The 23,815-nt window shown below is 44.4% G+C and overlaps 1 protein-coding gene across 3 annotated transcripts in view; it reads left to right on the plus strand.

The window, feature by feature from the left end:
• Positions 1 to 23,815, plus strand: part of LOC126210223 (arylalkylamine N-acetyltransferase 1-like) — a 269,395-nt gene that overhangs the window by 236,476 nt on the left and 9,104 nt on the right. For all 3 annotated transcript variants that reach the window (XM_049939406.1, XM_049939407.1, XM_049939405.1), the window contains exon 3: positions 9,317 to 9,611. In XM_049939406.1, coding sequence (XP_049795363.1) covers positions 9,317 to 9,611 — 295 coding nt within the window. The remainder of the gene's footprint in view (positions 1 to 9,316; positions 9,612 to 23,815) is intronic.

Genomic DNA, 23,815 nt, shown 5'->3' on the forward strand with positions numbered 1-23,815 from the left:
AAGTGAGTAATTGCTCTGATTCTCCAATACTGGAAGAATGTAATCTGGATAATTTGCGTGCAGTGAGTTACGCTGCCTTAAGACGTATGGACAGAATGTAACTTCAATAGCGGGTGGTTATGATTAAACTTCCGCTACTTGAGCCAATATAGACGGAAAATTATTTACCGTATGGGTACCATACTTCATATGAATGATGTTGACACTGTGCGCTGCAAGATTTTCGTTGTTAGTAGTGTTTATTATCGTGGCTCGCCGTTAGGCGCCGGTAGTTGTACGGCGACGTAAGGCTGAAACACAAACAGCAGTGTGCATAACGGTTGCAGACAATCACCATCGGTCTGGACGTGCTGAGCAGCGCTTTACTCGCAAAGATGTTTTACTAAGACAGCTGAACATACTGTGCCCCACTGTTCGGAAAGTACTGCGAAGAACAATGTGTTTGCAAGCTGCTGTGCACGACGACATACTTCACTTTCAGCAACATTTGTAACCTGTAACTGGTTTCTTTCAAGCCTGCGACTGTGAAAACAGTGGGTTTGTTTGTAAATAACTTTTCTGCTACCAGTCACGATTTTCGTATTTTCCACGACGCGTTTGGGAAATGATTCCCATTTTCAAGTGTGTTTTCTCTTTGTATTATGCCATTTTAGTTAAAGTTTTCGATGTGTGACGTTCTCCTTTGTTTTGTTGACTTTACTGCAAAATATATATATATCAAAAAAGGTTTGCATCACCCCAGTTCCCAGAACTCCTGAAGATAGACGTTGACTGTGGATACTGTATCACAGACACAGTCCCTTTGTCTGTTCAGAGATATTAGTAAACCCACAGCCGGCCGAAGTGGCCGTGCGGTTAAAGGCGCTGCAGTCTGGAACCGCAAGACCGCTACGGTCGCAGGTTCCAATCCTGCCTCGGGCATGGATGTTTGTGATGTCCTTAGGTTAGTTAGGTTTAACTAGTTCTAAGTTCTAGGGGACTAATGACCTCAGAAGTTGAGTCCCATAGTGCTCAGAGCCATTTGAACCATTTTTGAGTAAACCCACATAAAGATGTAAACAGCCTTGTATGAGCAGCGCCCATTAGACGGAGGAGGTCCGGCAGCCGATCAGTTGTCCGCAGCTCGTGGTCGTGCGCTAGCGTTCTCGCTTCCCGCGCCCGGGTTCCCGTGTTCGATTCCCGGCGGGGTCAGGGATTTTCTCTGCCTCGTGATGACTGGGTGTTGTGTGATGTCCTTAGGTTAGTTAGATTTAAGTAGTTCTAAGTTCTAGGGGACTGATGGCCATAGATGTTAAGTCCCATAGTGCTGAGAGCTATTTGAACCATTTGAACCAGCCGATCAGTTCCAGTCATTCCACCAGGAGGGAGGTACATGGCTCGTGTTGTCTGTAGTTCAACCGTGCCTAGATAGTCAATACCGCGGTTCGATCGCGTCCGCATTGTTACTTTGTACCAGGAAGGGCTCCCAACAAATGAAGTGTCCAGGCGTCTCGGAGTGAACCAAAGCGATGTTGTTCGGATTTGGAGGAGATACAGATCCCTTAATCGGGCAGGTAGGTTAGAAAATTTAAAAAGGGAAATGGATACGTTAAAGTTAGATATAGTGGGAATTAGTGAAGTTCGGTGACAGGAGGAACAAGACTTTTGGTCAGGTGAATACAGGGTTATAAATACAAAATCAAATAGGGGTAATGCAGGAGTAGGTTTAATAATGAATAAAAAAAATAGGAGTGCGGGTTGGCTACTACAAACAGCATAGTGAACGCATTATTGTGGCCAAGATAGACACGAAGCCCACACCTACTACAGTGGTACAAGTTTATATGCCAACTAGCTCTGCAGATGACGAAGAAATTAAAGAAATGTATGATGAAATAAAAGAAATTATTCAGATAGTGAAGGGAGACGAAAATTTAATAGTCATGGATGACTGGAATTCGGTAGTAGGAAAAGGCAGAGAAGGAAACGTAGTAGGTGAATATGGATCGGGCTAAGGAATGAAAGAGGAAGCCGCCTGGTAGAATTTTGCACAGAGCATAACTTAATCATAACACTTGGTTTAAGAATCATGAAAGAAGGTTGTATACATGGAAGAAGCCTGGAGATACTAAAAGGTATCAGATAGATTATATAATGGTAAGACAGAGATTTAGGAACCAACTTTTTAAATTGCAAGACATTTCCAGGGGCAGATGTGGACTCTGACCACAATCTATTGGTTATGACCTGTATATTAAAACTGAAGAAACTGCAAAAAGGTGGGAACTTAAGGAGATGGGACCTGGATAAACTGAAAGAACCAGAGGTTGTACAGAGTTTCAGGGAGAGCATAAGGGAACAATTGACAAGAATGGGGGAAAGAAATACAGTAGAAGAAGAATGGGTAGCTTTGAGGGATGAAGTAGTGAAGGCAGCAGAGGATCAAGTAGGTAAAAAGACTAGGGCTAGTAGTAATCCTTGGGTAACAGAAGAAATATTGAATTTAATTGATGAAAGGAAAAAATATAAAAATGTAGTAAATGAAGCAGGGAAAAAGGAATACAAACGTCTCAAAATTGAGATCGACAGGAAGTGCAAAATGGCTAAGCAGGGATGGCTAGAGGACAAATGTAAGGATGTAGAGGCTTATCTCACTAGGGATAAGATAGATACTGCCTACAGGAAAATTAAAGAGACCTTTGGAGATAAGAGAACCACTTGTATGAACATCAAGAGCTCAGATGGAAACCCAGTTCTAAGCAAAGAAGGGAAAGCAGAAAGGTGGAAGGAGTATATAGAGGGTCTATACAAGGGCGATGTACTTGAGGACAGTATTATGGAAATGGAAGAGGATGTAGATGAAGATGAAATGGGAGATACGATACTGCGTGAAGAGTTTGATAGAGCACTGAAAGACCTGAGTCGAAACAAGGTCCCTGGAGTAGACAACGTTCCATTGGAACTACTGACGGCCTTGGGAGAGCCAGTCCTGACAAAACTGGTGACAATCTGGTGAGCAAGATGTATGAGACAGGCGAAATATCCTCAGACTTCAAGAAGAATATAATAATTCCAATTCCAAAGAAAGCAGGTGTTGACAGATGTGAAAATTACCGAAGTCAGTTTAATAAGCCACAGCTGCAAAATACTAACACGAATTCTTTACAGACGAATGGAAAAACTAGTAGAAGCCGATCTCGGGGAAGATCAGTTTGGATTCCGTAGAAATACTGGAACACGTGAGGCAATACTGACCTTACGACTTATCTTAGAAGAAAGATTAAGAAAAGGCAAACCTACGTTTCTAGCATTTGTAGAGTTAGAGAAAGCTTTTGACAATGTTGACTGGAATACTCTCTTTCAAATTCTAAAGGTGGCAGGGGTAAAATACAGGGAGCAAAAGGCTATTTACAATTTGTACAGAAACCAGATGGCAGTTATAAGAGTCGAGGGACATGAAAGGGAAGCAGTTGTTGGGAAGGGAGTAAGACAGGTTTGTAGCCTCTCCCCGATGTTATTCAATCTGTATATTGAGCAAGCAGTAAAGGAAACAAAAGAAAAATTCGGAGTAGGTATTAAAATCCATGGAGAAGAAATAAAAACTTTGAGGTTCGCCGATGACATTGTAATTCCGTCGGAGACAGCAAAGGACGTTTAAGAGCAGTTGTATGGAATGGCAGTGTCTTGAAAGGAGGATATAAGATGAACATCAACAAAAGCAAAACGAGGATAATGGAATGTAGTCGAATTAAGTCGGGTGATGCTGAGGGAAGTAGATTAGGAAATGAGATACTTAAAGTAGTAAAGGAGTTTTGCTATTTGGGGTGCAAAATAACTGATGATTGTCGAAGTAGAGAGGATATAAAATGTAGACTAGCAATGGCAAGGAAAGAGTTCTGAAGAAGAGAAATTTGTTAACATCGAGTATAGATTTAAGTGTCAGGAAGTCATTTCTGAAAGTATTTGTATGGAGTGTAGCCATGTATGGATGTGAAACATGGACGATAAATAGTTTGGACAAGAAGAGAATAGAAGCTTTCGAAATGTGGTGCTACAGAAGAATGCTGAAGATTAGATGGGTAGATCACATAACTAATGAGGAATTACTGAATAGGATTGGGGAGAAGAGAAGTTTGTGGCACAACTTGACCAGAAGAAGGGATCGGTTGGTAGAACATGTTCTGAGGCATCAAGGGATCACCAATTTAGTATTGGAGGGCAGCGTGGAGGGTAAAAATCGTAGAGGGAAACCAAGAGATGAATAGGCTAAGCTGTTTCAGAAGGATGTAGGTTGCAGTAGGTACTGGGAGATGAAGAAGCTTGCACAGGATAGAGTAGCGTGGAGAGCTGCATCAAACCAGTCTCAGGACTGAAGACCACAACAACAACAACAGAGAGACAGGAGCTGTCGATGACATGCCTCGCTCAGACTGCCCAAGGGATAATACTGCAGTGGATGACCGCTACCTTCGGATTATAGCACGGAGGAATCCTGACAGAAACGCCACTATGTTGACTAATGCTTTTCGTGCAGCCACAGAACGTCGTGATACGACTCAAACTGTGCACAGTAGGCTGCAAGATGCGCAACTTCACTCCCGACGTCCATGGCGAGGTCCATCTTTGCAACCACGACACCATGCAGTGCGGTACAGATGGGCCCAACAACATGCCGAATGGCCCGCTAAGGGTTGGCATCATGTTTTCTTCACCGATGAATGTCGCATATGCCTTCAACAATCGTCGGAGACGTGTTGGGAGGCAACCTGGTCTGGCTGAACGCCTTAAACACACTGTTCAACGAGTGCACACAGGTGGAGGTTCCCTGCTGTTTTGGGGTGGCATTATGTGGGACCGACGTACGGCGCTATTCGTCGTGGAAGGTGTCATAACGGCTGTACGATACTTGAATGCCGTATCGGCAGCATATTGGCGAGTTTGAGAATGAATTCCTTCAGGATAACGACATCGCTCGACTAGAGTGGCCAGCATGATCTCCACACACGAACCCGATCGAACATGCGTTGGATAGATTGAAAAGGGCTGTTTATGGACGACGTGGCCCACCAACCACTCAGAGGGATCTACGCCGAATTGCCATTGAGCAGTAGGACAATCTGGAACAACAGTTCCTTGATGAACTTGTGGATAGTATGCCACGACGAATACAGGCATGCATCTATGCAAGAGGTCGTGCTGCTGGGTATTAGAGGTACCGATGTGTACAGCAATCTGGACCACCACCTCTGTAGGTCTCGCTGTATGGTGGTACAACGTGCAATGCGTTGTTTTCATGAGTAATAAAAATGGCGGAAATGATGATTATGTTGATTTCTGTTCCAGTTTTCTGCACAGGTTCCGGAACTCTCGGAGCAGAGGTGATGCAAAACGTTTTTTGATGTTTGTATAGAAGTTTGGTTAGGTCCAGGTGGCGTGTACGGATAGCCGAAGCAGTTAAGGCTTCTGCTCGCGACAAGCGGGAGATCCGTGTCCGAGTCCTGGTCCAGTACAAATTTTCCCGAATTACAAATGAAATCTACAGCCGATGTTGCCCGGTATTCCGAATTTCGAAGTAACTGAGATGCGAGGGCATTTCGAAAAGTAAAGATACAGTGGCTCGCAGTCCTTAAATAGAACATTTATTTAGGCAACGTCAGTTACAACTTATTAATTGGATTATTTGTTATTTTTCGACACAATCACCCCCGTTATCCAAACATTTGTTAAGTCGGTGCACAAGCTTTTGTGTCCCACAGTCATATAAGGTTGCCGCCTGTTGTCGGAACCACATTTCAACTTCATCTTTGATCACGATTTTAAACATGGCTGCAACAGCAACTGTTGAAATTGTTCACGATAAAGGACGACAGCCAAAACAGTTGCAGGATAAAAATTTATTAAAATTCTTGGCGAAGGTTTCGGTACATATAAATATACCTTCATCAGAAGTAAAAAATCTAAAATTACATCATGCAAAGGCACAATTGTTTTATTAATTTCCATTGCATGATCTAATTTTGGATTTTTTACTTCTGATGAAGGTATATTTATATGTACCGAAACCTTGGTCAAGAATTTTAATAAATTTTTATCCTGCAACTGTTTTGGTTGTCGTCCTTTATCGTGAATCATCTTTGATCTCTTCATCGTCGTGGAATGATTTTCCACCAAGATGTGACTTCAGGTAACGGAAGACATGGAAGTCGGTCGGCGCAAGGTCCGGGCTGTATGGCGGATGGTCCAATACGTCCCGTTTGAATTGTTTGAGCAATGCTTTGATTACGAGCGCTTTGTGAGGCCGAGCGTTGTCATGAAGGAAGCGGACTCCACTTGTCAGCATTCCCCTGTGTTTGTTTTCAATTGCCCTTCGAAGACGTTTCAAAATCTGGCAATATGCAGCAGCATTAACTGTCGTTCCAGGAGACATAAATTCGAACAGAAGAATGCCTTGCCTGTCCCAAGAAACACAAGCCATGATTTTCTTCGCTGAAATCGACGTTTTGCATTTCTTGGCTTTTGATGAATTCGAATGGTGCCATTGCATTGATTGTGGCTTGGATTCAGGTGTATGGTGATAAACCCACGCTCGTCACCTGTCACAATGTGATCAGGGAACTCATCACGTGGTTCAGCATAGCGTGTGAGGAAGTCGAGTGCAAAGCCCATCCTTTTCTGTTTGTGTTCTTCCGTTAACAGTTTTGGAACCCAGCGAGCACGCAATTTCCTGTACGCTAACTTGACAGTCACAACGTCATAAAGAGTTGTCATTGACACTTCCGGTATGATCTGATGCAATTCTTTCAATGTGAGACGTCTATTCGCACGAATTGCTTCCTCCGTTCTCCGAAGAAGGGCATCAGAGATCACAGACGGCCGACCTGTTCTTTGTTCGTCACGAACGTCAGTCCTACCATCAGAGAAGTGACGACACCATTTCGTTGCATTTTGTCGATTCACTATGTTCCCATAAACAGAAACAATTTAACAATTTCTTTGTGAATATCCGCTGGTCGCTGACCTATTGCATGAAGAAAACGTATGACGGAGCGCACTTCGCATTTGGCGGGATTCTGAATCGGCGCAGCCATTTTAAACACGACCTACACCATCCAGAAACAATGTTCAACTGCCGAACGACCGCGAGGAGAAAGCTAACGGTGCAAGGTTAACACCAGTGTTGCCAACTTGCTTGGAAAAACTCTTCTGTTCCTCTGGCGTACGGTGTATCTTTACTTTCCGAAATACCCTCATACTTTGTTGACAGTTACGGTTTACGGCCTGTAGATGCTTACAGTCCTACCTTCAATGAAATGAAAACACCATTTCGTTACATTTTGTCGATTCATAATGTTCCCATTAACAGAAAGAATTTCTTTGTGAATATGCGTTGGTCGCTGAACTATTGCATGAAGAAAACGTATGACGGAGCGCACTTCGCATTTGGCGGGATTCTGAATCGGCGCAGCCATTTTAAACACGACCTACTCCATCCAGAAACAATGTTCAACTGCCGAACGACCGCGAGGAGAAAGCTAACGGCTCAAGGTTAACACCAGTGTTGCCAACTTGCTTGGAAAAACTCTTCTGTTCCTCTGGCGTACGGTGTATCTTTACTTTCCGAAATACCCTCATACTTTGTTGACAGTTATGGTTTACGGCCTATAGATGCTTACAGTCCTACCTTCAGAGAAATGACGACACCATTTCGTTACATTTTGTCGATTCATAATGTTTCCATTAACAGAAAGAATTTCTTTGTGAATATGCACTGGTCGCTGACCTATTGCATGAAGAAAACGTATGACGGAGCGCACTTCGTATTTGGTGGGATTCTGAATCGGCGCAGCCATTTTAAACACGACCTACTCTATCCAGAAACAATGTTCAACTGCCGAACGACCGCGAGGAGAAAGCTAACGGTGCAAGGTTAACACCAGTGTTGCCAACTTGTTTGGCAAAACTCTTCTGTTCCTCTGGCGTATGGTGTATCTTTACTTTCCGAAATACCCTCATACTTTGTTGACAGTTACGGTTTACGGCCTGTAGACGCTTACAGCACGAGGGCTGTCCAGAAAGTAAGTTATGATCGGTCTCGAAATGGAAACGACTATGAAAATCCGATAAAGCTTTGCAAAGATGTGTCGGGCAGTGTCTCTAGTATGACTCTAGGTAGAATTATGTCGCTCTTTTCATTCCTAAGCTCTTAGTGAGCGCGTAAAGATGTTATAGAAAATAGTGTCTCCCACCAAGTACGAGGGCCTGGTGAGAATTTTCCCCTGAAGCTATGCAACCAACATTACATAGGTGTCGTGCGGTTTCTTCTTCAAGACAATTCTCAGCCTCATGAAGGCAATGAAGATGTTCCTGCATCGTTTCAATTGGAAATGTTTGGGTACCCACAATGCAGCCCGTAATTGTCTCCCACTGAGTTTCATCTCTGCTCAAACGAACCGCTGGCTATGAAGACAACATTTTGGCACAGACAACGAGCATTACGCCAGCATAGAGAATTGGCGGAAAGTACTGGCGGCTGCCTTCTACGATGAGGGTATTGGAAAGTTGGTACAACGCTACGACGAATGTCTGAGTCATAACGGCGACTACGTAGAACAAATAGTGGGAAAAGCAGGCGCCAGGTTGAGATTCATAGGAAGAATTCTAAGAAAATTTGACTCATCGACGAGAGAAGTAGCTTACAAAACGCTTGTTCGTCCGATTCTTGAGTATTGCTCATCAGTATGGGACCCTTACCAGGTTGGATTAATAGAAGAGATAGACATGATCCAGCGAAAAGCAGCGCGATTCGTCATGGGGACATTTAGTCAGCGCGAGAGCGTTACGGAGATGCTGAACAAGCTCCAGTGGCGGACACTTCAAGAAAGGCGTTACGCAATACGGAGAGGTTTATTATCGAAATTACGAGAGAGCACATTCCGGGAAGAGATGGGCAACATATTACTACCGCCCACATATATCTCGCGTAATGATCACAACGAAAAGATCCGAGAAATTAGAGCAAATACGGAGACTTACAAGCAGTCGTTCTTCCCACGCACAATTCGTGAATGGAACAGGGAAGGGGGGATCAGATAGTGGTACAATAAGTACCCTCCGCCACACACCGTAAGGTGGCTCGCGGAGTATAGATGTAGATGTAGAGAAGTAGGTGAAAGGTGTAGCTAACTGTTACAAATGAAACATTTCTGATTTTCACTGTGATTTTCATTTCGCGATCAATCGTAACTTACTTTCTGGACAGCCCTCGTAGTTTAGTGAGCGTGTGTCTGGGGTACTGTGGCTACCCGCCTAGGTAACGTTGCGTGGCGCGATGTTGCAGACCTGTCGCTGATGGCGGTGGACGCGGCGTCGGGCGAGCTGCTGGCGGTCTGCATCAACGGCATCCACGAGCCGGGCGGCGAGGCGGAGGGGGAGGCGGCGGCTGCGCAGTGCCCCAACCCGCGCTTCCGGCGCATCCTGCAGCTGCTCGCCTTCGTCGACGGCCGCGCCTCGGCGGCGCTCGCGCAGCGCTTCCCGAACCCGGCCGACCGCCGCCAGCTCGAGGTGCGCATCCTGAGCGTGGACGGCGCGGCGCGCGGCCGGGGTCTCGCCACGGCACTCATCAGCCGCACCAGGTGGGTGGCCGCCCCCGCACTCCGACAGGACAGGGCTGGGACACTGGACTGTCACGCATCTGGACACCTGCTTGTGGACACCTACAGAGGTGGTTGACCAGATTTAGTTATTAGTTGGCACAGTGGATAGCAGCCCGCCTCTGAATTGTTTCTATGTCCTCTCTCAATCCGATCTGATAGGGATCCCAAACGCTCGAGCAGTACTCAAGAATAGGTCGTATTACTGTTTTATAAGCGGTCTCCTTTACAGATGAACCACATCTTCCCAAAAACCGAAGACTATCCGCTTTCCCCACAACTGCCATTACATGCTTGTCCCAATTCATATCGCTGTGCAATGTTACGCCCAAATATTTAATGGACGTGACTGCGTCAAGCGCTACACTACTAATGGAGTATTTAGACATTACAGGATTCTTTTTCCTATTCATCTGCATTAATTTACATTTAACTATAGGGTTATTACAAATGATTGAAGCGATTTCACAGCTCTACAATAACTTTATTATTTGAGATATTTTCACAATGCTTTGCACACACATACAAAAACTCAAAAAGTTTTTTTAGGCATTCACAAATGTTCGATATGTGCCCCTTTAGTGATTCGGCAGACATCAAGCCGATAATCAAGTTCCTCCCACACTCGGCGCAGCATGTCCCCATCAATGAGTTCGAAAGCATCGTTGATGCGAGCTCGAATGCGTGAGGATTCTCTACCGCCCAAATTCGCACATTGTGTCTGTTCACTTCACCATTAAGAAAAAATGTTGCTTCATCACTGAAAACAAGTTTCGCACTGAACGCATCCTCTTCCATGAGCTGTTGCAACCGCGCCGAAAATTCAAAGCGTTTGACTTTGTCATCGGGTGTCAGGGCTTGTAGCAATTGTAAACGGTAAGGCTTCTGCTTTAGCCTTTTCCGTAAGATTTTCCAAACCGAGGGCTGTGATACGTTTGGCTCCCTGCTTGCTTTATTCGTCGACTTCCGCGGGCTACGCGTGAAACTTGCCCGCACGCGTTCAACCGTTTCTTCGCTCACTGCAGGCCGACCCATTGATTTCCCCTTACAGAGGCATCCAGAAGCTTTAAACTGCGCGTACCATCGTCGAATGGAGTTAGCAGTTGGTGGATCTTTGTTGAACTTCGTCCTGAAGTGTCGTTGCACTGTTATGACTGACTGATGTGAGTGCATTTCAAGCACGACATACGCTTTCTCGGCTCCTGTCGCCATTTTGTATCACTGCGCTCTCGAGCGCTCTGGCGGCAGAAACCTGAAGTGCGGCTTCAGCCGAACAAAACTTTATGAGTTTTTCTACGTATCTGTAGTGTGTCGTGACCATATGTCAAGGAATGGAGCTACAGTGAATTTATGAAATCGCTTCAATCATTTGTAATAGCCCTGTATATTTAGAGTTAGCTGCCATTCTTTACACCAATCACAAATCCTGTCCGAGTCATCTTGTATCCTCCTACAGTCACTCAACGACGACACCTCCCCGTACACCACAGCATCATCAGCAAACAGCCGCACATTGCTATCCACCCTATCCAAAAGATCATTTATGTAGACAGAAAACAACAGCGGACCTACCACACTTCCCTGGGGCACTCCAGATGATACCCTCACCTCCGATGAACACTCATCATCGAGGACAGCGTACTCCCGCCGAAATATCGGCGGTCGCTGCAAATATGACCTGGATGAATTCCCGTAAGTTGTTTGGAAATTTATTTGCGCGTACACGTCACATCCGCCGTATTCCGTCTCACTCGTACGATCACGTCGTGGTGCATCGTTCTTTTTGTCTCACAAGGGAACCTCGCCATCACACCCCCCTCAGATTTAGTTAGAAATTGGCACAGTGGGTAGGCCTTGAAAAACTGAACACAGATCAATCGAGAAAACAGGAAGAAGTTGTATGGAATTATGAAAAAAATAAGCAAAATATATGAACTGAGTAGTCAATGCGCAAGATACACAACATCAAGGATAGCCTGAGCTCAGAAGCGCCGTGGCCCAGTGGTGCCAATGCCGAGGGAAGTGGCGAACAGGATTTTGGCTGCTTTTGGCCACTTCGTCAGCCGCGGCCACATCTTCGAAGTCAAGTACCAAACATTGATTCCACCGACTGGGAACGGTGGATTGAATCTCACAGACGTGTACGATAAAGCACAAGCATTGTACGTCTGTAAAACATATAAACTGTGGAAGCGGTCAGTCAACAGTGTCGCCGCATTCTTGTTAAATGAAATAGTGCCGGCCAGCCAGGATGCCCCAATAGACGTTCACCACATCCCAAATGAGCTTTACCACCTAAAACATTTCTTCGTAGAATATGAAACGTTCCCTTTGAACAATTATACATGACTGTGCTTAAACTGACACACAATATTTTTAGCGCAACGCAGTCTGACTTTCAAAAATCCCTACAAAAGAATGGCCCTGACTAACATTAACCTATACGTTTCACAAATCACTTACCTCACAAAAATCTTCGTTACTCAAACTACTGCAATACAGCGAGCGCCACTACTGCCAGCTAAATAAAAGATTCAAACTACTGAAGGCACTAACTACTGATAGGCATAGTTAGCAAATGAAAGATTTGGATAGAGAACAAACAATGTATTTACCTTGATAGTGTTCAAAAGTCATAATATATATATCAGTTCATGACATCCAGTCTTACAAATTTCAAAATTCCGCCATCTCTCTCCCCACATCCACCACTGCTGGCGGCTCAGCTCCAACTGCGCAACGCTACGCGCTCTTAACATCCAGCTGCCCAACACTACAATGGCAGACAACAATGCAAACTAGCCTCAGACTGCACACAGCACAGCCAGTGATTTTCATACAGAGCGCTACGTGGCGTTACCAATAAGAATACCTAAATAACCTACTTACAAATATAGCTACATTAGACTGGGAACACGTGAGAAAGATGTCATCAAAGTCAAGAAAATATACCAAAACTTAATGAAGTTTCAGACCAAGAACATCATAGAACAAAAATACGTCTGTCACTCTTGGCGTTATATCTGGAGGAACATACACCACCCGTATTTACCAAGAAAAGTGCGGTCATTGTGGTACTATTTTGTGAATAGGAAATTCCCAACGAACTCCAGACTACATTCCATTCACCTGGCTGATTCCCCTTTGTGTACCACTTGCAACCTGATTGATACAGATGAACATCAATTTGTCTGTGGAAATGCGAATAATATATGGTTGTCAATCAGAAAAAAATCAGCAACTATGCAGAGAAAACCGCCCTATTTGATAACGCCAGCGTGCCTTTTATACCCGGAAGAAGAACTGTACCCCACCTGGAAGAAAAATGCCGTCAACTAGTTGAAGGGACACGCGGTATTTTACCTGCTGTCCAGTAAAGAAAGGAACGAAGGAGATTTTTGGACGTACATTTCCGACCAGCATCACAAGCTACTACGCATGAATAATTATTATGACACATACGCCAACTTCCTCAGAAGAACAGTCATGTGAACTCCATTTCCGATGATGCGATTCTGAACATGAAGAAACGAGAGACAATTTGATCTTTGAAAAACAAATGCGATCAAGTGACGAACATCACTATCTGGTTTAGACTTTGATTTTTTCTAAAATGCCAAGGAACCTGTAATTAATTTTAGTATGTTTTATTACTTTTAAATGTCAGTTGAAAATTATGTGCTACTGTGGAATGTTATGACTAATAAACTGGAAAAAAAGTGGTTAGCGTGAGCAGCTGCGGAACGAGAGGTCCTTGGTTCAAGTCTTCCCTCGAGTGTAAAATTTACTTTCTTTATTTTCGCAAAGTTATGATCTGTCCGTTCGTTAGTTGACGTCTCTGTTCACTGTAATAAGTTTAGTGTCTGTGTTTTGCGACCGCACCGCGAAACAGTGCGATTAGTAGACAAAAGGACGTGCCTCTCCAATGGGAACCGAAAACATTTGATCGCAAGGTCATAGGTCAACCGATTCCTCCACAGGAAAACGCGTCTGATACGTTCTATACCACACTGGTGACGGCATGTGCGTGATGACATAGTGTCGGAAGTTCCATGCTGCTTTTCGCGGATGATGCTGTAGTATACAGAGAAGTTGCAGCATTAGAAAATTGTAGCGAAATGCAGGAAGATCTGCAGCGGATAGGCACTTGGTGCAGGGAGTGGCAACTGTCCCTTAACATAGACAAATGTAATGTATTGCGAATACATAGAAAGAAGGATCCTTTATTGTATGATTATATGATAGCGGAACAAACACTGGTGGCAGTTACTTCTGTAAAATATCTGGGAGTATGCGTGCGGAACGATTTGAAGTGGAATGATCATATAAAATTAATTGTTGGTAAGGCGGGTACCAGGTTGAGATTCATTGGGAGAGTGCTTAGAAAATGTAGTCCATCAACAAAGGAGGTGGCTTACAAAACACTCGTTCGACCTATACTTGAATATTGCTCATCAGTGTGGGATCCGTACCAGATCGGGTTGATGGAGGAGATAGAGAAGATCCAAAGAAGAGCGGCGCGTTTCATCACAGGGTTATTTGGTAACCGTGATAGCGTTACGGAGATGTTTAATAAACTCCAGTGGCAGACTCTGCAAGAGAGGCGCTCTGCATCGCGGTGTAGCTTGCTCGCCAGGTTTCGAGAGGGTGCGTTTCTGGATGAGGTATCGAATATATTGCTTCCCCCTACTTATACCTCCCGAGGAGATCACGAATGTAAAATTAGAGAGATTAGAGCGCGCACGGAGGCTTTCAGACAGTCGTTCTTCCCGCGAACCATACGCGACTGGAACAGGAAAGGGAGGTAATGACAGTGGCACGTAAAGTGCCCTCCACCACACACCGTTGGGTGGCTTGCGGAGTATAAATGTAGATGTAGATGTAGATGTAGAATATGTTGTCGACCCACCTAACTTGTACACTTGGCGAATGGGTAAAAAGATTCTTCTACCTTGCCCGATTTAGGTTTTCTTGTGGATGTGATAATCACTCCCAAAAAGTGATCACGGACAGATAATAATTGTCTGCAAGTAAAAAATTAAATTTTTCACTGGAGGAAAGACTTGAACCAATGACCTCTCGTTCCACAGCTGCTCGCGCTAACCACGGTATCACAGTGCTCCTGAGCTCAGACTATCCTTGATATTGTATATCTTGCGCATTGACTACTCAGTTCGTATATTTTGCTTATTTTTTCATAATTCCATACAACTTCTTCCTGTTTTCTCGATTGATCTGTGTTCAGTTTTTCAAGGCCTACCCACTGTGCCAACTTCTAACTAAATCTGAGGGGGGTGTGATGGGGGGGGGGGGGGGTTCCCTTGTGAGACAAAAAGAACGACGCACCACGACGTGATCGTACGAGTGAGACGGAATACGGCGGATGTGACGTGTACGCGCAAATAAATTTCCAAACAACTTACGGGAATTCATCCAGGTCATATTTGCAGCGACCGCCGATATTTCGGCGGGAGTACGCTGTCCTCGATGATGAGTGTTCATCGGAGGTGAGGGTATCATCTGGAGTGCCCCAGGGAAGTGTGGTAGGTCCGCTGTTGTTTTCTATCTACATAAATGATCTTTTGGATAGGGTGGATAGCAATGTGCGGCTGTTTGCTGATGATGCTGTAGTGTACGGGAAGGTGTCGTCGTTGAGTGACTGTAGGAGGATACAAGATGACTTGGACAGGATTTGTGGTTGGTGTAAAGAATGGCAGCTAACTCTAAATACAGATAAATGTAAATTAATGCAGATGAATAGTAAAAAGAACCCTGTAATGTCTGAATACTCCATTAGTAGTGTAGTGCTTGACACAGTCACGTCCATTAACTATTTGGGCGTAACATCGCAGAGCGATATGAAGTGGGACAAGCATGTAATGGCAGTTGTGGGGAAGGTGGATAGTCGTCTTCTGTTCATTGGTAGAATGTACGCTCGAGCGTTTGGGATCCCTATCAGGTCGGATTGAGGGCGGACATAGAAGCAATTCAGAGGCGGGCTGCTAGATTTGTTACTGGTAGGTTTGATCATCACGCGAGTGTTACGGAAATGCTTCAGGAAATCGGGTGGGAGTCTCTAGAGGAAAGGAGGCGTTCTTTTCGTGAATCGCTACTGAGGAAATTTAGAGAACCAGCATTTGAGGCTGACTCCAGTACAATTTTACTGCCGCCAACTTACATTTCGCGGAGACCACAAAGATAAGATAAGAGAGATTAGGGCTCGTACAGAGGCATATAGGCAGTCATTTTCCCCTCGTTCTGTTTGGGAGTGGAACAGGGAGAGAAGATGCTAGTTGTGGTACGAGTTATCCTCCGCCACGCACCGTACGGTGGATTGCGGAGTATGTGTGTAGATGTAGATGTAGAATAAACCCCGCCATTTTCAGGGGACAAACTGCAACGGACAGGCGATGTACAAGCAAATTTAAAACCTTGTTTCTTAGCACTCTACTTTTAAAAGAAGGTCAGAAAGAACATTTCACATCGTATTTCCGTCATATACGACCGATCTTGTTGAAAGTGCTTCCTGCGTAAGGCTAAAAGGTAGTAGACTTCGGTGGCTACTCAGTATTATCATCTAAGATTAGAGTGCTTCTGGTTCTGTTAAGGATGGTCTTGGTTAGCGTAAGGCGGGTGTATATCGCATTCCTTGTAGCTGCAGCATGGCATACATTGGTCGGACTATCAGAACCGTGGAGGACCGATGTGCTGAGCATAAACGGCACACACGATTACAGCAGCTAAGAAGTTCTGCTATTGTATACTGATCACCTTATGTTATGAGGGCCATTCCGAAATTAAGGAACGATAAGAAGCGAAATCGAAACCTCGGTGAAAATCAAAACTGTTTTATTTGCTACAGTTAGCTACAACTTCCTGCTACTTATCTCGATAGTCGCCGATCCGACTTAGACGTTTGTCGTAGCGGTGCACCAGCTTTCCAATATCCTCGTCATAGATCGCAACCGCCAGTGCTTTCCACCAATTCTCTACGCTGGCCTACAGCTCGTTGTCCGTGCCAAAATCTTGCCCTCATAGCCAACGGTTCATGGGAGCAGAGATGGAACTCAGAGGGAGACAATTACGGGCTGCATTGTGTGTTATCAAACATTTCCAATTGAAAACGATTCAAGATCATCTTCATTGCCCCTGCACAATGCGGTTGAGAATTGTCTTGAAGAATAAAACGCACGACAATTATGTAATGTTGGCTGCATATGTTCAGGCGAAGTTTCTCACCAGGCGCTCGTACTTGGCGGGAGACACTATTGTTCTAGGTATCTTTATGTGCTCCCTGTGTGCTCAGAACTAAAAAGAACGACGAAACGCGATCGACGGGCATACCAGAGGCACTGCCCAACACACCTGTGCAAAACTTCATCGAATTTTCACTGTGGTTTCCATTTCACGACAGATCTTTCCTTAGTTTCCTAATCACCCTCGTATATAACAATACCGAGCATGCACGTCCAGCTTTTGGGACAGTGCTATTAACCCTTTCGTGGGCAAAATTATTGAGCAGCTTTTTTTTTAATGAATGGAGAGCAGATAGTAGTTAACAGATAGGTATATTTAGCATACAGAATATCAAATTTGCTCCAACTGTGAAAGTGAGGTCGCACAACAAGGTGGGAAGTATTCTTCCCACTGCCCTTCCTTGGAGTTAAATGACAAAAACAACTTTTTCAATATATGTCATATTTATTTGATAAATTTACTTCTCTTGTTACAATGATTGTTCACAATTACTTGCCATGAAATTTTCTGAAACATGGGTCTATGCAAAGTGGTATTTGACAATATGTACAAACACAGCGAGTGCTCTTTTCCGCAGCTTTGGTACTACAATGGCGGCACGTCCAGTATGTTTCTCATAAAATGGGTTGATGCTCCCCTACAGCCACATGACGAAAATCTTCAGGTACTTTACCCCTTTTTGCCAGAAAGACAGGTTTTTGTCCGCGCCTTTTCTGGAATGAGAAGCCAGCGATCAATTGTCTGGCTAGATGGATCCTGTATGTGAGCTGATCGTGCTGTCCACTTTCTCTTTTACTAATTTTTCACAGGATAAAACTGTTCACTGCAGCAACGTCCACCAGGAAATAAAATATTCTGTGCCACCATTTTACAGAACGTCTGCCAATAGCATACCTTTCTCGTAATTGATCAACTTATCGACACCATCCATTATTTTGTTATATTCTGCCACAACTTCAGGACAAGAAATCTCTGTACTAGTACCATCCTTGTTTTTCCTTTTCACTGTGGCTGTTTCTCATGGGTCATGAATTGAGGACAGGAAAGTGACTGGACGGTTATCCATCCATTTTACTGCAGAAATAGCGTCTTTTGTTTCAAACTGGAATCCTCCTCGTTCCGATTTTACGTGCTCCTTCATAAATTTTGGTAAATCAAAAGTATGTACCTTATACTATAGCTTTAAGGAAAAAATCGCAAAATGTCACGCAAACAGCACTAAAAGGCTCCTCTACAGAGAAACACTCAGCTACACAATGCCTCTGTGCGAAGGTACAGCAAAAACGGCGGGAACTTTCGATTGGAAGTAGTACCCTATACTGTTCACTAGGTGGTAGCACCGTACAGAGGTGGGAACTGTGAATCCCACGGGACTAGGAGCGAGTTCATTGTAGTGGGAAGCATGTTTCCCACGGCTCACGAAAGGGTTAACGTAGCTGTTGAAATTAAATTAGCGAGCAACCATGTAAACAGGGATGGAAAGTTTTGTTTAAACTCTGCTTCGAGTCCTGCTCTCTATCTTGTCAAAAAAACAGAGGGACAGAGTCAATGTTACCTCACCTGCTAGTTCGTAGTCTTTCACTATCGATACCTGTGACTTTGGTGCACTAGTTTTCACTGTGTGTGTGTTACCTCTTCTGAATTACTCGAAGACCCGAGGTTTCAAATTTGTTTGTGCGTCGCCTGTCCATTGCTATTCGTGCCTTGAAAATGGCGGGGTGTACTCCGGCCGAAATATCTTCGCTCACTGTAAATATTTCCTGGCTGAATTCCTGTAAGTTGTTTGAAAATTGTGTACACCAGGAGAAACGCAGGTCAGACAAATAAATGGTTACGATTACACAAAAACTGCGTGATTTATACAGAAGAAAGAACTTCACAAACCGCGCGGGATTAGCCGAGCAGTCTAGGGCGCTGCAGTCATGAAATGTGCGGCTGGTCCCGGCGGAGGTTCGAGTCCTCCCTCGGGCATGGGTGTGTGTGTTTGTCCTTAGGATAATTTAGGTTAAGTAGTGTGTAAGTCTAGGAACTGATGACCTTAGCAGTTAAGTCCCACAAGGTTTCACAAACATTTTTTAACTTCACAACCTGAGCAAGTCAATAATGCGTCGGTCCACCCCTGGCCCTTACGCAAGCACTGATTCGGCATGGCATTAATTGATACAGTTGTTGGATGTCCACCTGTGGCGTTGCATCGTCAAAATTCCCGAGGAGGTTGGAGGACCCTGCCCATAACGCTCCCAAGTTCTCAATTGGGAAGAGATTCGGTGAACTTTCTGGTCAAAGTAGGGTTTGGCATGCACTGAAGACAAGCAAGTAGAGGCTCTCGCCATGTGTCGGCAGGCGTTATCTTGTTCATATGTAATCCCAGGATGGCTTGCTATAAAGGGCAACGAAACGGTGATTATAATATCGTCGACGTGCTGTCAGGGTGCCACGGACGACTACCAAAGGGTCCTGCTATCAAACGAAGTGCCATCTCACTCCATCGCTCTCGGTTCTTGCACCGTACGGCGGACGACAGTCATGTTAGTATTGGGGCTGTTGATAGAATATCGAAGTAAAGATATTTTTTTTCTGAAAGACGTTGATGTATATCGACGGTATTCCTTCGTCCGATATATCGATATATCACTATTAAAATGCCAACATCGGGTGCCGATATTTTTATTTTACATTTTTTTATCACAATTTTCGGTACCTATTTGACGTTGTTGTTTTGAAATTCTAGTAGAACATAATTTTACTTTCACTGCGTGAAACGGTGTTAGGAAATAAACTTAAACGCAACTAGTGTGATGCTTCTTCACATCGACATTCTTCAAAAACAGTTGCTGAAAATGTTGTTGTTGTTGTGGTCTTCAGTCCTGAGACTGGTTTGATGCAGCTCCCCATGCTACTCTATCCTGTGCAAGCTTCTTCATATCCCAGTACCTACTGGAGCCCACATCCTTCTGAATCTGCTTAGTGCATTCATCTCTTGGTCTCCCTGTACGATTTTTGCCCTCCACGCTGCCCTCCAGTACTATATTGGTGATACCTTGATGCATCAGAACATGTCCTACAAACCGAACCCCTCTTCCGGTCAAGTTGTGCCACAAACTCCTCTTCTCGCCAATTCCATTCAATACCTCCTCATTAGTTATGTGACCTATGCATCTAATCTTCAGCATTCTTCTGTAGCACCACATTTCGAAAGCTTCTATTCCTTTCTTGTCTAAACTATTTCTCGTCCATGTTTCACTTCCATACATGGCTACACTCCACACAAATACTTTCAGAACGACTTCCTGACACTTAAATCTATACTCGATGTTAACAAATTTCTCTTCTTCCGAAACGCTTTCCTTGCCATTGCAAGTCTACATTTTGTATCCTCTCTACTTCGACCATCATCAGTTATTTTGCTCCCCAAACAGCAAAACGCCTATACTACTTTAAGTGTTTCATTTCCTAATCTAATTCCCTCAGTATCACCCAACTTAATTCGACTACATTCCATTATCCTTGTTTTGCTTTTGTTGATGTTCATCTTATACCCTCCTTTCAAGACAGTGTCCGTTCCGTTCAACTGCTCTTCCAAGTCCTTTCCTGTCTCTGACAGAATTACAATGTCATCGGTGAACGTCAAAGTTTTTATTTCTTCTCCATGGATTTTAATACCTACCCCGAACTTTTCTTTTGTTTCCTTTATTACTTGCTCAATATATAGATTGAATGACATCGGGGAGAGGCTACAACCCTGTCTCACTCCCTTCCCAACCACTGCTTCCCTTTCATGTCCCTCGACTCTTATAACTGCCATCTGTTTTCTGTACAAATTGTAAATAGCCTTTCGCTCCCTGTATTTTACCCCTGCCACCTTTAGAATTTGAAAGAGAGTATTCCACTCAACATTGTCAAAAGCTTCTCTAAGTCTACAAATGCTAGAAACGTAGGTTTGCCTTTCCTTAATCTATTTTCTAAGATAAGTTGTAGGGTCAGTATTGCCTCATGTGTTCCAACAATTCTACGGAATCCAAACTGAGGTCGGCTTCTACCAGTTTTTCCATTCCTCTGTAAAGAATTCGCGTTAGTATTTTGCATCTGTGACTTATTAAACTGATAGTTCGGTAATTTTCACATCTGTCAACACCTGCTTTCTTTGGGATTGGAATTATTATATTCTTCTTGAAGTCTGAGGGTATTTCACCTGTCTCATACATCTTGCTCACCAGATGGTAGAGTTTTGTCAGGACTGGCTCTCCCAAGGCCGTCAGTAGTTCTAATGGAATGTTGTCCACTCCCGGGGCCTTGTTTCGACTCAGGTCTTTCAGTGCTGTGTCAAACTCTTCACGCAGTATCGTATCTCCCATTTCATCTTCATCTACCTCCTCTTCCATTTCCATAATATTGTCTTTACAGGGGCGATGTTCTTGAGGACAATATTATTGCAGAAAATGATGAACAAAAATCTGAATGACAAGGCTGGCGGTTACGATGGGCGGACACATGTGAGAGGAAATGCTGACACAATCGTCGCTGGGCACTACCAACAGAAACTACAACGTTCAGCTTCACCACGCAGTTTTGACACTACATCTGTTAGGTCGCTGGCGTTGGCAGAAATGAAAAACAGGGAAGTCGCCATGAAGTGTTCGATATGTGACGAAACCGAGCTACAGACCCATCGAACACTTTTTGATGTACCGCTTACGTACAGTTACCATTGTTAGCAAAGTGGTTATCGCCAAGCGTGAACGTTTGCCTCTCAATTCTTGCTATAAGGGAGATAGGCTGGCTAGTTGTTTGTTGATGTGCAGAATATCTAATAATACGAGGGCAGTTCAATAAGTAATGCAACACATTTTTTTTTCTCGGCCAATTTTGGTTGAAAAAACCGGAAATTTCTTGTGGAATATTTTCAAACATTCCCGCTTCGTCTCGTATAGTTTCATTGACTTCCGACAGGTGGCAGCCCTGTACGGAGCTGTTAAAATGGCGTCTGTAACGGATGTGCGTTGCAAACAACGGGCAGTGATCGAGTTTCTTTTGGCGGAAAACCAGGGCATCTCAGATATTCATAGGCGCTTGCAGAATGTCTACGGTGATCTGGCAGTGGACAAAAGCACGGTGAGTCGTTGGGCAAAGCGTGTGTCATCATCGCCACAAGGTCAAGCAAGACTGATCTCCCGCGTGCGGGCCGGCCGTGCACAGCTGTGACTCCTGCAATGGCGGAGCGTGCGAACACACTCGTTCGAGATGATCGACGGATCACCATCAAACAACTCAGTGCTCAACTTGACATCTCTGTTGGTAGTGGTGTCACAATTGTTCACCAGTTGGGATATTCAAAGGTTTGTTCCCGCTGGGTCCCTCGTTGTCTAACCGAACACCATAAAGAGCAAAGGAGAACCATCTGTGCGGAATTGCTTGCTCGTCATGTGGCTGAGGGTGACAATTTCTTGTCAAAGATTGTTACAGGCGATGAAACATGGGTTCATCACTTCGAACCTGAAACAAAACGGCAATCAATGGAGTGGCGCCACACCCACTCCCCTTCCAAGAAAAAGTTTAAAGCCATACCCTCAGCCGGTAAAGTCATGGTTACAGTCTTCTGGGACGCTGAAGGGGTTATTATGTTCGATGTCCTTCCCCATGGTCAAACGATCAACTCTGAAGTGCATTGTGCAACTGTTCAGAAATTGAAGAAACGACTTCAGCGTGTTCGTAGGCACAAAAATGAGAACAAACTTCTCCTTCTTCATGACAACGCAAGACCTCACACAAGTCTTCGCACCCGAGAGGAGCTCACAAAACTTCAGTGGACTGTTCTTCCTCATGCACCCTACAGCCCTGATCTCGCACCGTCGGATTTCCATATGTTTGGCCCAATGAAGGACGCAATCCGTGGGACGCACTACGCGGATGATGAAGAAGTTATTGATACAGTACGACGTTGGCTCCGACATCGACCAGTGGAATGGTACCGTGCAGGCATACAGGCCCTCATTTCAAGGTGGCGTAAGGCCGTAGCATTGAATGGAGATTACGTTGAAAAATAGTGTTGTGTAGCTAAAGGATTGGGGAATATCCTGGTGTATTTCAATGCTGAATAAAACAACCCCTGTTTCAGAAAAAAAAATGTGTTGCATTACTTATTGAACTGCCCTCGTAGATCAATACTTAAATATACAGCTTTAAAACACGCAATATACGAGGATTGGAACCTAAATAGTGGCAACTATTTATTCACAACCGACACAAAAGAGGTACAGTTTGCACCTGTTACTATGCTTCAAAGTAGTCACCAGCATTGTGCATAATCAGTTCCCAGCGATGTGGAAAGCGTAACATACCGTTAACAGAGCCTGTTTTGTTGATGGTGGGAATGGAGCGGTCTAAAGTTGTAGTGATTCTCGTGTGCGACTGTGACGCTGTTATCCTAACGCATTGCGTTCCTCCACGGAAGACCGTCAATGCACAGTATTACTGTTCGTTTTTGGAGGATCACCTGCGACCAGCTTTACGAAAGAAGCGGTGACACTTTCTGCGCAGCCCACCCATCATTTTGCACGACAATGCGCGGGCGCATACAGCGCAAGCTGTGGCTCCTCTGTTCGGCCGATGGGACTGTGAAGTACTGTACCAACCACCATACACCCCGGACTTAAGTCCTCGTGACTTTGATTTGATTCAGGAAATGAAGGAACCACTTCGTGGAAATCGCTTCAGAACTGTTCCAGAGATTCGACGGGCGATAGACCGCTCCATTCGCACCATCAACAGAACAGGCTCTGCTAACGGTATACTACGCCTCCCACATCACTGGCAACGGGTTCTACACAACGCTGGTGACTACTTTGAAGGACAGTAACAGGTGAAAACATGTAACTCTTTTGTATCGCTTGTGAATAAATAGTTGCCAGTGTTTACGTTCCAACCGTCGT

This window comes from Schistocerca nitens, chromosome 10 (assembly GCF_023898315.1).
Source record: "Schistocerca nitens isolate TAMUIC-IGC-003100 chromosome 10, iqSchNite1.1, whole genome shotgun sequence".
In the NCBI taxonomy this organism is placed as follows: domain Eukaryota; kingdom Metazoa; phylum Arthropoda; class Insecta; order Orthoptera; family Acrididae; genus Schistocerca; species Schistocerca nitens.